This window comes from Condylura cristata, unplaced genomic scaffold, assembly GCF_000260355.1.
Source record: "Condylura cristata isolate star-nosed mole 26May11 unplaced genomic scaffold, ConCri1.0 scaffold00017, whole genome shotgun sequence".
Classification (NCBI taxonomy): domain Eukaryota; kingdom Metazoa; phylum Chordata; class Mammalia; order Eulipotyphla; family Talpidae; genus Condylura; species Condylura cristata.
This window is the reverse complement of record NW_004567118.1, coordinates 34,793,036-34,805,595: the sequence shown is the minus strand read 5'-3', so window position 1 is coordinate 34,805,595 and position 12,560 is coordinate 34,793,036. Positions and strand designations below refer to the sequence as shown.

Genomic DNA, 12,560 nt, shown 5'->3' with positions numbered 1-12,560 from the left:
CGTGTTCCATACATGTTGCTGTAAACAGCAAGATTTCTTTTTTTCCATTTTATTTATAGATATTTGCATCATTTTTCATTTCTATGCAATGTTTTTATTTCTCCTCTCAGGTGTTTTCCCCATAAAACTACCACCATAATATCTGTGAGCCATCACTATAGAATCTTGTGCTCTGCCCTCCTGTTTTTTGATCCCTTGCCCATCCCCCCCATGACAGTCTCTTAGTTGCCTGCTAATTTTTCTTTTTCTTCCTGATCCTAATCCCTTGTATGGTTTCCCTGTGTTCCTCCTATAAATGAAACCATCCAATATATTTCTTTTTCCTCCTTATTTCACTGACATGATCCCTTCCAGTTCCACCCATGCTGCTGTGAAAGGCATAAATGTATCTTTTTGATTGCTAAGTAATATAACCTTGTATATACACTTCTTCTTGACCCAATCATCTGTTTTGGGGCAATTAGGTGATTTCCATATTTTAGCTTGCACATAGCAATATTTCATCATTTTTCTGGAATGGAAATTGTGATCAGATGCTGCTTTGTGTTTTCTTCATCCTGTCTCCTAAAGACAACTTTTTGTTAGATTCTCTAATTCTTCTTTTAGTTAATGTATCCTCTACACATTAATTCTTCAATTTCTTTCTTCACAAACACTAACCATAAACCTAGTCACCTAATAATGCATTTCATTTCCCTGTTAATGATCAATAAACCCTTATTGATCATTATTTTAATAGCTCTCACTAATACACACCTCTCTCTTATGCTTGGCTGCTTACTTCTTTCACTCTTTATTATTAAGTTAGATGTCCCTACAGTGTACATCTACCTCAGGCTCAGTGAAATGCAATGAACCCTGAAATGTGATGGCAATAGCTCTGGGCAGATTTTGCAGATAGGGCTGGCATCCCAGCTCTATTGATTATCTAGCTGTGTGATTTGCCTGAACTGGTTAATATCAGCTTCAGACTAGAACTTTTCTGACCTGCCTTGCTACCCCTCAGAGCTGTTGTGAGTATTGGATAAAATTACACATTCAAACACATGTGAAAACATAAGGTGACACTATTATGCATAGTGTGATTGACATAATATTTATCTTTCAAATCCCAAACGTACTTTCAGATGGTTGCTTTTAGGCTCTGAAATGCTTTTAGATTCAGACATCTCTGAGATAAGATCTCCTATTAGTGTTTCTTGAGCTCCACATTGCTAGGATTTGACTTTCTCTTGCAGGAGTGATCCTGAGCAAGCGATCTTGTGTCAGTTAACACTAGGGGAACCTGGGCATGGAGCAAAATTGGTATGTTGATTCTAACTGTGCTTCAGCCTTTCCTTTCTTTGTCTATCTTCATCTTCTCAAGGACTGGAAGGCCCTCAGGTTGGCTTTTGAGAGCCCAATTCTTTAGATTCTATACATTACATGTACCCATTCAGTTTCTTCACACATCACACAAAAAATCTATTTCATGTCCCATCAGCTTTCACATCTCTCTGTCGTTAGAAAACTGCTAGTCCCTATTAAGTATCAATGGATGAAAACTATCATTCCTCTTCATTTCTTCTCCCACTCTTGAGAGAATTATTTCATATCTCTCCTTCCTCAGGCCTCTAACATTTACCACAATATCCTTACTTTCAGCTGATGACCGTTGCTTCCTATTTCATTAAGAAATAAAAGTAATCAGCCTCTAGAGAACATCTACCAGCTCCCAATTAACCTCACCCACTCACTTAATTGTACCTGTGCCCATACACTCTGCCTTTCCACTTGTGACAACAGATGAAGTCCTGTGCACCCTCCTAACCCCGATTCTTTTCCTGGTGTATGAGATCCTGCCCCTTCTTTACTGCACATATACAAAGCATACAATATGGCTCCAGCAATTCTCCCCTCCCTGTCATACATCATCAAAATTTCCCTCATTATTGCATAACTCCCAAATAACCTATAATTTCTCCCATCTTAAAAAACAAAAACAAAAACACTTCTCTCATGACCTTACATCCCTTCTAGCCCCTTGTTTTTTTTTCTAAATATTTATTTATTTATTTATTTATTTATTTATGCATATAGAACTGGGGTACAGGCCAGAGGTGGAAGGGGCGGTAAGAGGATTCACCAGAAACAGAGTGAGGAGTAGAACAGGTTGACTGACGAAGTACACTGCTGAGGGGAGCAGCGGGCAGGTCAGGAGAGGTCTGCCACTCCATGTGGGTCACCTCTGAGGCTGGGGATTGAAGTCATGCTGAAGTGGCTTTAGTTTCTTAGTGCTGCATTTACCCTCAGCGCCACCAGGGAGGGCCCCATCTCCTCTAATTTTATCCCTTTTTTTTGTTGTTGTTGTTCCTCTTTATATCAGAATTTCTCAAAAGAATTATTCTACCAACTTCACCTCATTGCCTTCCAACCTTTCTTGAACCCACTGCATTTAGATCTCCTCTTCCAACTCCCCCACCCCCACCATTCCACCACATCTGCTTTACAAGGTCATTAGTAATCTCTGCATTACTAGGATCAATGGTCAATTATATTTAGTCCTTATGTCAAGGAGATTTTCTCCTACCTAACTTGTCTGGGATAATTGCAAGATCTGTTGATCACCTCACTATCTTCTCAAGTCATCTTTTAGTTCTTTGTCTCTTTTACCCAAGTGGTTGCTAAATCTTGTCAATCCAATAACCTAAACATCTTTCTAATTTAGCTCTTCCTTTCTGTCCTCACTAATCTTGCCAGCTCTTGTCTGGATGATAATTATTCTTTAGTCTACCCACACACAGCCTTTGGAATTCTCTTGCTAAAACGTAGAAGTAATCTGTACCACTCCCAGATGAACAGCTTTGTAAATTTTCCATTTGTTGTGGAAAAAAGGAAAGTCCTCTTATCATGGTATCTACTCACTGCCTTTCATCACTGGCCGTCCTACAACTAAGGGCCAACTAATCCTAGTTTTAGCTATGGTTCCTCCCAATATATCTTACATTCTAGATGCCATTCACTACACACCTTGTTCTTCTGTGCTTGCTGGTCTCTCTCTCTCTGGAGTGGTCATCATTTTTCCTTCTCCTGGCTGAGAATTCTTTTTTATCAAAAATAATAAAAATAATGGTATTTCTGAAAGCTTATTATATGCTAAACATTTCATTAAGCTTTATGTATGCATAATCTCATTTAGTTATCAGAAAAAAATGCAATCCATTCCCCAAGATAGCTAGAAAATGGTTGATCTAGGACTTGAATTCAGTTCTGCTGCCAAGGCTCAGGATATAACAGCATTGGTGAAGTTTTCTCTCTCACACTATACCTAAATGCTTTCTTCTCTGTGTTCTAATAGCAAGATTTTCCACACACACACCCCATTTCCCTGCTACAAACAGTTTGATTATAGAGATTAACCAGATTCGGAAGTTAGACTCCATGGGCTTGAGTCCTGGATCTGTGGCTTGTAGCTGTGAGAGCTTGTATCCCATTCTCTTTATCTTTGAACTGGGAATAACAATAGTACTTACCTCAGGATTGTTGTGAAGACAAAATGTGTCAACCAATGTAAAGGTTTATAATGCAGTGTCTATTACATAGCAATGGCCTTGTGGGCGTATCCTGTCCTCTCTATATTCTGTTTCCCTTATAAGACTTTGTTTCCTTAGAGAAGAGAATTCTTCATTCATCTACCACTTGCACCCAGAACAGCAGATCTTTCACTAAAATGGGTGTTCCTTGTTTGTCAGGCTGAATTTGTAAGTCTGTGGGTATTCATGTCCAACAATGAGATGTTTACAAGTTTATAATCTGTGTAGTACTTCCATTATTTAAAGAAAGTGGTTACTGAAGTCAGGCAGGACATCCAACATCTTCTGCCCTCTTTTTAAAAATCCCGTAATTACCACTCTGCTTTTGTGAACAGAAGCCTTTTTATCTTCAAGCTTTCCTTAAGTTCCCTCACTTGCAAGGCCAACACTTTCCTTGAGGGAGGTATGGAAAAGGACTTGTCACAAGCTTCAAGGCACCTCATGATACCCTGAGATATTTAGCTGAAGGTTTCCCCTCCAGTGAGCAGTGAGTTGCAGTCAGGAGCTTTGGACTTAACTTTAAACCAGCGGCACAACATCCCTGCTAAGAATGGAGCTTTCAGAGCAGAAAAAGACCGCAGATGCACTAGGGCAGGCCTGGAAGAATTATTGGGAGTCACTGGCTCAAATTATATCACAATATTTCACTGACCTAATGTTTGTTTCTTTATATTACAAGCTGGCTTCACTAGTTGAAACTACTAGAGTGCAATGGTAGGAAGAGCTTCCAAAGGACAGTGGTAATGGTAGAAAAAGAAATATTTTATAGTTTAACTGGAACTTCTTTGATTTGGATTAGTGTAAATATGTACAATGTAATGATTAAGTACAGAGTTGGAGGTGTTGTTGGGGAGGAAGTGGTCACTGTATAGGGTTGACGCTTTGTTTCTGATGACTTGCAGTTTCTACATATTATGTAGACTAGAGCAAGTAGAGTATAGAGAAGCAGTATTCACAGGACCAATGTGATTTAGCTAAACTAATCACCTTCACTTAAGTCTGCACTTTATCTTGTCCTATATCTCAGTAAATACATACAAGTTGCTTAGCCTATATGTGAAATCAATTCTCTCTCTCTTTCAACTAGGTCCAGTCCACTTTCTCTCCTGAAGGTCTTTCAATTCCAAATATTTCTTTCTTCCATTTCCACTGACACTTCCCTCAAGGATTCAGAGCCTTGTTAAGTCTTCTTGGGTTGTTTCTTCTTTACAGGTTTCTCAGTCTCAAATCTTAGGCTTTCCATCCCACTTATATGTTATTTTCCAGAAATTTTTCTAAATTAGCTTAAAATCCATTAGTAGTTCTCCATGGCCTTCTAGATCAAGTGCTTCCCAGAGCCTGGCTTCCAAGACTCTTCAGGTTTTGATTCTCTTTCTCTGGCTGTGTCCTCAGATCTCCTCCATACATGTGATCTCCTTCACATCAGTAATCCTGAACCTCACAGTTCCCAGAATGTGCGGTATTTGCTTTTAAACCTTGTAGGCTTCCATGCTTGCTCCTCCTTCTGTCTAGAATCCCTTTCCCTGCCTCCCTATCCCCCAGTTTCTCTTCTCTGTTCCTCCTCTTCAGGTTGAATGAGTTTTCCTTGCCTGGGCTCCCCTATTTCTATTGTAGCACTTACCAAAAACTATGTCCAGTTTCTAGCTGGGCAGAACGAATTGCTTACCAGCACCTAGCTCTGGCATACACTAACTGTTCAGTAAATATTTGATTAACGAATAAACTCTTTAGCAGTTGTATTAGAGTTCAATCATAGTCCAGGGAAGGGATCTTGAAATGCCTGATTCTGAAAGAAGGAAATACAAAACTTATTACAATGATTTTAGGTGGGTAGACTTTCACATTTGATAAAAGGATTGTGTAAGGTTTTGTGTTCTTCAAGCGAAAGTGATTAAAGTCTATTTTAAAGACAAGTTGAATAGGCCTCCTCTCTACACGATAAAACATTGACGATGCCAGCTTTGATGGAACATTGAGGCGTTCAGAAATTATACTCGCCAAGCAAGTGTTTCCAGAAATGTCACACCTGCTGCTTTTAAAATGTCATTCCAAGGCTCCAGATAAACAACTTGCTCAGAAGAGGCGTGAGAACTGGGAAAGTGAACTATGAAATAAAATTTGCTTTACAGGGCGAGGCCAGCAAACACCGGTTTTCAGTTGCCCTGAAATAACAGGGGGAACACCAGAAAAATACATACATTAACACAAAGATAGTCTAAGCAACAGATTTCCACTAAACATAAAGGAGAAACCTTGCCACACAGAAACTCGAAAATGGAACTGACTGCCTTGTGAGGTAGCGAACCTTCTGCCACTCCAGTGTCGCGTCCCATTCTTGCCAGTCACTTGCGGGGCGCTGGGTTCAAGGCCAAGGTTTAACTCAGGTCGGAAGGGTGCAAGGTGGAAAGAGCTCAGGCTTCCTTTGAGTCTCTGAGATACATTCGTTAGACTCTTTTGGCGTTTTTCCAGCTCTCTGATTCTTTCGATTCTCCGTTCTAAGCGTTAAGGCGCAGCTGGGAAGAGCTGCAACAAAGATGGGAAGGGAGCTAGAAAGGGTATTCAGAAAAAAGAGGGTTGAGAACGTCAGGGAAAAGCCATAAAGAAGAAACTGAAGGAGCGGAGCCAGCGCTGAAGAGGACAAGGGGAGGAGGGAAAGAGCGACAGGAATCTCGGCGAAACAAGCTGGTCAGCGACAGAGGGAAGCGCGCACGGAGCGATCGACCGCTTTAAGGATAGCCACGCCCCCTGGCGTGACGCCGCGGCAGGGCCGACCACGATTGGCGTCGGCCGCAGGGCGGGATGGGGTTGCTAGGCGCGGAGGGGATCCGGCGGGCCCCGGCTTCCCGGAGCGCGGAGCCGCGGGAGCGGAGCCGGGGTTAGCAGCGCCTCTGGAAGATGGCGAGCGCCTGGGGCTCGCGGCCCCTCTGGCGGCCTGGGCGCCGCGGGTTCCTGCTGTGTCTTCTGATGCTGCTGTGGAGCCCGGCCCGCGCAGCGCACATCAAGAAGGCGGAGGCGACGACGACGACGACGACCAGCGCGGGCGCCGAAGCGGCCGAGGGCCAGTTCGACCGCTACTACCACGAAGAGGAGCTGGGCTCGGCGCTGAGGGAGGCGGCGGCCGCGGGGCCCCCGGGCCTGACCCGCCTTTTCAGCATCGGCAGCTCGGTGGAGGGCCGGCCGCTGTGGGTGCTCCGTCTCACGGCGGGCCTGGGGCCGCCGCCCCCTGACGGCGAGGCGGGGCCGGACGCGGCGGGGCCACTACTGCCCGGCCGGCCGCAGGTGAAGCTGGTGGGCAACATGCACGGCGACGAGACCGTGTCGCGCCAGGTGCTGATCTACCTGGCCCGCGAGCTGGCGGCGGGCTACCGCCGCGGGGACCCTCGCCTCGTCCGCCTGCTCAACACCACCGATGTGTATTTACTCCCCAGCCTCAACCCCGACGGGTTTGAGCGCGCCCGCGAAGGCGACTGCGGCCTCAGTGACAGTGCCCCTCCCGGGGCCAGTGGCCGCGACAACAGCCGCGGCCGCGACCTCAACCGCAGCTTCCCGGACCAGTTCAGCACCGGCGAGCCCCCGGCCCTGGACGACGTGCCGGAGGTGCGCGCCCTCATCGACTGGATCCGCAGGAACAAGTGAGTGTGCCCCCCCCCCCACCTCCCGGCCCCCCTCCAGGTCCACGTGAGTCTGAGCGGCTCTGGAGCCCAAGGCTGGGTCCGGCACGCCGTAGGCGCTCAAACAGTGCTTGCGGGCTTGAGGGGGTGGAGGTAGTGAGGTGAAGGGCTACTACACCCCTTAACGGAACGGGGCGCAGGCCGCTTGGCCGCGGTTGACGCTAATTGCCCAGAAGCCCTGTCTAGAGGCTGTCATTTGTTGTAGAGGTGTCAGGATTGCTCTTTGACTGCAGGAGAGATTCCTTTCCGGCCAGCTGGTACCTACTCTTACTCAGACCGTAGTGTGCAAGAGACCCTAAGAATAAGCTATGTGAGTTGATTAATTTTATAGATAAGCTGTCGGTAAAACAGTTACTGCTAGTTGCCTTCGTAAGCTCTTTCCATGACCTGCATTAAAATACACATCACCAAGCATCCCTGTTTTGCATATGAGGAAATTGAGGATCAGATTGGTTAAATAATTTACATAGTCTGCCTGAGACATTTGCTGATTCTTAGTGCTGTTAACAGCCACGGAGGAAGAAACAGCCACTGTAGCCTAGAAACGGTAAGTGACACCCCCAGGGTCTTCCTCTGGGGTATTTGACAAAAACTGGTTCTCTTGCAGTCTTTTATTTCTGACTCAGCTAAGGAGCATATGGAGATGACTGGAGAACTTGCAAAGATCTGGAATCTTCATCTGTGAGCTGCTTCTTTTTAGATTGTCTGTAGGGTTTCTGATGTCATTTTACTAGTGGATTCGGGCTTAACGGCTAATGTCACCCTTAACACACACCTTAAGTGTTATTAAGAAGTATGACATTTAAAACATTAAAAATTAGAAGCATGAGGACCTCAAGAAACTGGAATATAACAAGACAATAATGTATCTGATGTGTGTTTATGTAGCCAGTTAAACTTTACAAGAATTGTTCCTACTGGCAACATGTGTATGGGTGCAATAATATGGATCATCTGTGTGGAAGAGGTAGCACTTGAGCTGAGTCTTGAGATGGGTAGGTTTTTCAGCAAAAAAATGAGGAATAAAGAAAGAGGGAACTTACCTCAGATGAAATCATGTTTGCATCATCTCTTCTCTGCAAACAGCTGTTTTATCAGCCTGTCCCCATTTCTGTGCCTTTAAAAGGCTTGTGAAGCCTCTTTCCATCTTGATGTGAGGAAGATTTCTGAGAGGTAGATATGATAAAAGTAATAATGTGTAAAAAAAGTTTCTCTGTGGGACTGGAAATCATTTCTTTAACAAGATTTCGGTCATATATAGCAGGCCTAGAAAATGTGTGGGTATTATGGCTATTCCAGAGTCTTTTTAATTTCTACCTTTCACTTTACTCCTCCCTTTAGGGTCCTTGTAGATTTTTAATTTCATATCTACTTTTCTGGAACGAGTTTTTACTTTTAAAGAGAATTATTGTATCATGACCTCTGTACATTAGCATAAAAACTACAACATGGAAGAACATCTTAACTGTCAGCAGCTGTTATGGTGAGAGCTCTTCTGAGATGATAGATATATCAAAGCATACTGTTCGCAATATTTCAATAATGTGTTTAAAATGTTTTATAACAACCCTTTCGGGGGTATAAATTCTATAACTGATTTTTTCTCATCAGTACTAGTTCTACTGTGACCAAAAAATGAAAATGAACGTTGTTTTGGGACAGGTCACCTCGAGGCTATACTAAAAACTTGAAAGTTTAAATTTAGATAAAGTTAATCTAAATTAGCTTTTTTGTATTACCAGTATTTAACAAGGAGAACTTGTGAGGATTTTGAAAGCTGAGTGTGTGTCATTGTAAATTATTTCATTTTGTGGCAGTGGAAGATACTAATCTTCTTCAACTACTTTACAAATGTAACTCTAATCAGGAGGGAATGTAGCTAGTCATCTTTCCTTAGTCTTCAAAAATTAGCTCAAAATGTTTATTTTAAGAGATTAATCAATAGCAAAAGATACTGATAGGTGAATGCAATTGAAAGCATAAGCAAACACAATCTGAGACTAAAGCCTAAATAGTCATTTTTACATAGGGAATTGAAAAATGCAAATATTTGTCTACATGAGAAAATTACTTTTCAGTGTAGTTTATGAAATAAAATAATTGTTTTTGAATTGAATAATTGAATAAGAAATTGATTAACTCCTTCATATCCTGTTCACTCAGTTATATAAGAAATAGATTTTATTTTGCATATATAAATGTTCTAGGATTTATACCTTCCTGCTTAGGAAAGAAGTTTATTTTCATTGTTTCGCTTTACACTTCATACATTGGGTTTTTTTTCTTATTGATAATTGAGATGTGTACTTATGACAATAACAAGATTTTAAATTCCATGATTAAAATAAAAATTTTATAGTTTATTGACCTCCATAGTTTGAATCTGTTTAGTTAGACTTATCTGCTTAGACTATTAGTAGGAGATTAATACTTAAATACTTTCTTTGTTATGTTTGTTAAAAGCATTATATTGTAGAAGGTGGGTACAGATTATTTTGGGGGGCATGTGTGTATATCAACAATTTCCTGAATCTTTAGAATTTAGTTTGTGAGTCATTATGTTCTGTTAAGTTTTTATTTATGGTTATCTGGAGAGCATAACAAAGTTAACTTAGAAGCAGACTTTATCAGATTTATAGACCCTTGTTTATAAAATTTTAAAACACTTAACAGCAACTTTAAATCTTAAGCAAGGAATGATAGATATATTACTGAATCCATGTATGAGAAACACTTAAGAGAATTGATTTAAATGGAAACCCCATAATACCTTTCAAATATAATTGATTTAATATGCAAAGTTGGTTTGACAAAGACAGAAATCAGTAATCTTATAGCCACTATAAAAGTTAACACTTTATCTTCAAATTCATATAATATATTAAGGTGGCATTTGTAGTTTTAAATAATTAGTTGAAGTTTATCACTCCAGTAAATTTCAAATAATTCATTTTTTTTAGAAATCTTCAATTAGACCATTTTAATGATACATGAGACACATTGCAAAAACTGTCCAACAAAGTGAAAGCAGCATTTAGTAGGCACCTTGGATTTTAAAGTTTAAATTAATAATATGTAATTAAGATAGCATGCTTCACTTGTTTAGAAAATTTGTCTTATTTACTAGCATATGAATGCCCTGAGGCATATTTATGTGTGTGTGTGTTTTCAACAATGTTTCACTGGGTGCTTAGAGTCTTGATACTGAAGTGCATTTGTTGCTGAATGGATTGCCTGAACTGGTCAGCCTTGTAATTTTCCCGAAGTCAGTGGAAAACCAAAAGGTATACAACAAACCAGAAAGTAAATTGTTATCTTACTTACACAAATCAGAAAGTAAATTGTTAGTAACTTAGCTATAGAGGAGGAATAGTTGTGGTGGAGTTACCATGTTAGAATATATAGATTTTGTTCTGTATCATTCTGTCATCTGGGGGCCGGAGTAGAAATAAGGTATGGAATGATAGTCCCTAAGGCAGTGATTCCCGTAGTAGGATGCTGGATCTTATAAAGGAACAAACATTTGTTGAGTAGGTGCTGGAAGATATTATATATTTATTAGCTTATTTAATTCTCATTAACAACCCTGGGAAGCAGGTAGCATTAGTCCTAATTTTACAGATGAGAGAGAAACTGGGCTTCAGTGATTCTATAGGTAGTAACTATTTCTGATCATGTTATATTACTGGCGATTGTCAGATCTGGAGACCAAATGTTCATAGCTGTGTTTGCTTGGCTCCAAAGTCTGTGCTATTGCTGCTATGCCAAATAGCATTCTCTGGTGTCTGGAAGAGTGCTAATTATAATTATATTAGTTTTTAACTAGTCTCTTTTCAATAGTCTAGTATTTAATCACTGTTTTTATTGGCTAAGTTCTATCTTTTGATGAGCAGAATCTGTGTTATAAATAATTTTCATTGTTTGATCTCCTCTGGGATGGATAGTACTGATCATACTTAAAATAATCTTTCAAATTAGACATACCATATATATAATTTTCTTTCAAGCACGTAGAAAGAAATGTTATGTATCAGCCCCCTTTATAATTTGTCATTTCATTTTAACTATAAAAAGGCAGAAAGAAATAGGAAAATCTAATTTAGAGTGCAAAGTGTTTAATCTCTATTCATAGTAATGAATAGTTTGAACTGTTACATGAGGGAAAAGATGTATAAATGGAACTTCGGCATGTTACCTTTAGTTTTCACCATAAAATTACTTGAGTAATTCTTCTCAATATAAATTTAACCAAATTGTCAATTGGTTCCTTTCTTTTATAGGAAAGCCCTATCTTCATCGATTTTTTTTTTTTTTTTAAGATTTATTTTGTTATGCATACAGAACTGGTATACAGGCCAGGGGTGGGGGGAGGGAAAAGAGGATTCATCAGACAGAATGGGGAGCAGAAAAGGCAGATTGAGGAAGTGCTCTGCTGAGGGAAGCAATGGGTGGGTCAGGAGAGGTGTGCCACAGGAGAGTATCAGGAGAGTATCCTGCTGTTCTGGCTGCCAAGGCTTCATTGTGCTGTGCTTTAACCCATTGTGTCACCAAGGAGAGCCCACCGATTTATTTTTTTAATGACCTAGAAATCTTGGGTCTAGAAAGAGAACTGCTTCTGTAGTCATGCAATGGATGACTAGTCTTTAATATGTTGTATTGCTTTTCTCTGAAAGCAGTCCCCTTTTTCCTTCCCCAAATATTCTCAACTGTGGCTTCTTTCTTGAAAATGTGAATCTGTGCTCATTTTGGCAGCACATACACTAAAATTGGAATGATACAGAGAAGATAAGCATGACCCCTGTGCAAGGATGACATGTAAATTCATGAAGTGTTCCGTATTTTTAATGGAATATAACTCAGCAGTCAAAAATGATAAACTCATGCCTTTTGCAGTAACATGAATGGAGCTGGAAGGGATCATGCTTAGTGAAATAAGTCAGAAATAGAAAAATACCAGATGGTTTCACTCATAGCTAAGGGATCAGGGGGAAAAAAAAGCTATTGTAATAAAGTAAAAACAAAAATCAGTGAACAACTATAAACTAAAAGAATTTTACAGAGGTGGAGCGGGGGAATAGGATCAAAACTTGGGTGGGAATAGCATATAAACTATGGTGATGGCACATGGGTGAAATTTGTGGTGGGAAGTCCCTGAGGATTATAACCAAGATGCACAAAATAAAGAATGATGTAAAATAAATAAATATACTTAATAACTAAAGAAAGAAAGAGAGAGAGAAAGAGAGAAAGAGAGAAAGAAAGAAAGAAAGAAAGAAAGAAAGAAAGAAAGAAAGAAAGAAAGAAAGAAAGAAAGAAA

At 40.6% G+C, this 12,560-nt stretch overlaps 1 protein-coding gene across 1 annotated transcript in view; it reads left to right on the top strand.

Annotated features, from left to right (window-relative positions):
• Nucleotides 1-6,410: 6,410 nt before the first annotated feature.
• Nucleotides 6,411-12,560, top strand: part of CPD (carboxypeptidase D) — a 58,335-nt gene continuing 52,185 nt past the window's right edge. Inside the window, exon 1 of the mRNA XM_004684818.1 lies at nt 6,411-7,204. Coding sequence (XP_004684875.1) covers nt 6,468-7,204 — 737 coding nt within the window. The 5' untranslated portion in view covers nt 6,411-6,467. The remainder of the gene's footprint in view (nt 7,205-12,560) is intronic.